The sequence below is a fragment of the Pteropus vampyrus genome, unplaced genomic scaffold (genome assembly GCF_000151845.1).
Source record: "Pteropus vampyrus isolate Shadow unplaced genomic scaffold, Pvam_2.0 Scaffold20, whole genome shotgun sequence".
Classification (NCBI taxonomy): domain Eukaryota; kingdom Metazoa; phylum Chordata; class Mammalia; order Chiroptera; family Pteropodidae; genus Pteropus; species Pteropus vampyrus.
The window spans coordinates 9992289-9995146 of NW_011888801.1; the positions used below are offsets into that span (position 1 = coordinate 9992289).

At 34.5% G+C, this 2858-nt stretch overlaps 1 protein-coding gene across 2 annotated transcripts in view; it reads left to right on the top strand.

Moving 5' to 3' along the window:
• GHITM (growth hormone inducible transmembrane protein) overlaps nucleotides 1–2858 on the top strand; it is a 17586-nt gene that overhangs the window by 12314 nt on the left and 2414 nt on the right. For both annotated transcript variants that reach the window (XM_011355339.2, XM_011355340.2), the window contains exons 7-8: nucleotides 1785–1973; nucleotides 2422–2593. In XM_011355339.2, the coding sequence (XP_011353641.1) occupies nucleotides 1785–1973; nucleotides 2422–2593 (361 nt within the window). The remainder of the gene's footprint in view (nucleotides 1–1784; nucleotides 1974–2421; nucleotides 2594–2858) is intronic.

Genomic DNA, 2858 nt, shown 5'->3' on the forward strand with positions numbered 1-2858 from the left:
ATGATTTCCAGAAGCATAAGCAAGAAATGACCCAGAGTAAGTTAGTCTTTCAATATAAGCTAAATTAAGCTTTATTTATATGACTAAACTGGTTTTGTCTGCCCAGTTTAGTCATATAATGTTAAAAGCCGGTCCTTGTTTCTTTTTTATTTTAATGTCACCATGCTGTTCCTTAGATCCTCAACCTTGTTAATCTTATAACTAGAAGTTAAACCCTTTGACTAATATTTCTCCATCCTCCCCACTCCAATTCCCAGTAACCACCACTCTACTCTGTTTCTCTCTGAATTTTGACTTTTTCTTAGTTTCCACATAAAAGTGAGATTATACGATATTTATCTTTCTCTGACTTATTTCACTTAGCATAGTGCCATCAAGATTCATCTATGTTGTCAAAAATGGCAAGATTTCATTCTTTTTTTAAGGCTAAATAATATTCCATTGTGTGTGTGTGTGTGTGTGCGTGTGTGTGTGTGTGTGTGTGTGTGTGTGTGTGTATATATATATACACACCACATCTTTATCCATTTATCTGTTGATGGACACTTAGGTTGTCTTCATATCTTGGCTGTTGTGAGTAATGCTACAATGAACAATGAAAGTCCTGATATCAGTCTCTTTTGATAAAAACCCAGAAGTGAGATTGCTGGATCATATGGTTTTTCTAGCTTTAATTTTTTGAAAAACCTTCGTATTTGTTTTCTATACTGGCAATATCAATTTGCCTCATCCCAATTTTCTTTCAAAATAATAATGTTAAGCTGCTGTTGTTAGTTTTGTACTTAGTTTGTCTTTAAGCAGCAAACATCTATTACCATTTAAGATTTTTATCAGAAAGTATCACTGAAAAATCTCTGAATAATCTTAAAAGTTTTGCTAAGAATTTTGCTGTCAATTGTAAAACTGATGGGAATCCTAATAGAAATACCATACAGAGGAATTTTTATCCAATATCTTTCCTATAGCAAAAATTACTTAATTATTCATCATCGTGAAACACAATTACCTCATTACACTTGATCTAGAAACGTTATTCTCTTAAAAGAAACACACTAGTATTGAAATTTCAGTATGAGGACAGCTCTATGCCTATTCTGTGAATTAAACTGTGCACATTTAATGTTTAAGAAAAGGGTAAGTTGTGCTACTCACCACTGAAATAATGCCTTATCTAAGATTCATTTTTTAGTTGAGTTCTATTTACCTTTGCTAATTGTATTATTGCTATACCTTTCACTGTAATTTTTCTCTTCTCATCTCTTTATAAATATCTGGCAAATTATTTTTTAAAAGCTATGATAACATTCCTTATTACCCAAGATAACAGCAGTGCCTGCCTTTGAAGTTTCTACATTTTAAGATTAGCGCCGTGTACTTTTTCTCTCATTTTTACTTTGTTTCTTCTTGGCAGCGGGATGTTTGCCCTTCAGTTATTCATTTCAGGCTGTTTTAACTCAATTCTTACTTATATAAATATTGTTGAGACTAGTGTTAGGTTCATATCCAGTATAGTACTACACAGAATTTGACAAAGTTACTAAAAATTTAGATTAGTATTTGTACTTGTGTGAGGCGTTACCGTTGTGATTTAGAATATGGATAGCCACAAATTTTGGTTATGGAATTTTGGGGGTAGTATTACCTAAATAAGCAGAAGACTTTTTATAATCTTACTGTTTAGCAATGAGTTGTAATATGTTCAAATGGTATATTAGTTAGAAGTGGCATTTTCCCTTTGGTCGTTACTTGGTAAATGCTTAAGTGCCCACTTGTTCTTTCTCCAGGTGTGATGGGTACAGTGGTGGCTCCTCTCACAATATTGGGGGGTCCTCTTCTCATCAGAGCGGCATGGTACACAGCAGGCATCGTGGGAGGTCTCTCCACTGTGGCCATGTGTGCACCCAGTGAGAAGTTTCTGAACATGGGAGCACCCCTGGGAGTGGGCCTAGGCCTCGTCTTTGTATCCTCACTGGGTAAGCCACTGTGCTTTGACACTTGGTTCTTGGTTCATGATGTCACAAAATCATCTTACGTACCCAGGTTTTCTACTGGAGGGAATTTATGTAGTCATTTTTAAAAGTTATTTAAAAGATATTTGCTAATTTGACTTGATTTTCCTTTTTGGCATCACGGTAAACCATCATTATTGGTTTTACTAAACACATCTAAAATGGTAATGTTGGTCTAGAGAACATGAAAATTGCTTTGATGCAAGAGCCTTCCTGTAATGTGGGCAAGTGACCCTTTACAGGAATGAGTATCGTGGGCTTTGAACTGAATGTACATAAAATTAGTGCTTGTACACACATTTTCTTATTTGTGCATTATAGCAAAGAAATTTTTTTAAGTAATGGTAATTATAAATCTGGTTATAGAAAAGTCCTTTTTTAAAAAAACCTTTTTTTTCCATTTTGATTTCAGGATCTATGTTTCTTCCACCTACCACTGTGGCTGGTGCCACTCTGTACTCAGTGGCAATTTATGGTGGATTAGCTCTTTTTAGCATGTTCCTTCTGTATGATACACAGAAAGTAATCAAGCGTGCAGAAATAGTACCAGTGTTTGGAGTTCAAAAATATGATCCCATCAATTCGTAAGTAGTCTTTAATGTCTTTCCTTTATTACATAAAAACATTTGTGTTATTTTGTCCTATTGTTTTATGGCTGTATTAGTTTCCTAAGGCTGTTGGAACAAATAATACAAACTTGGTAGTTTAAAAGAAGTCTAAAATCAAGGTGTCATCAGGGTTGGTACCTTCAGATTAAGGCCCACCCTACTCCAGTATTACTTCATCTTAACTCACATGTTAATTATATTTGCAAAGATCCCGTTCCCAAATAGGTCACATTTACAGATG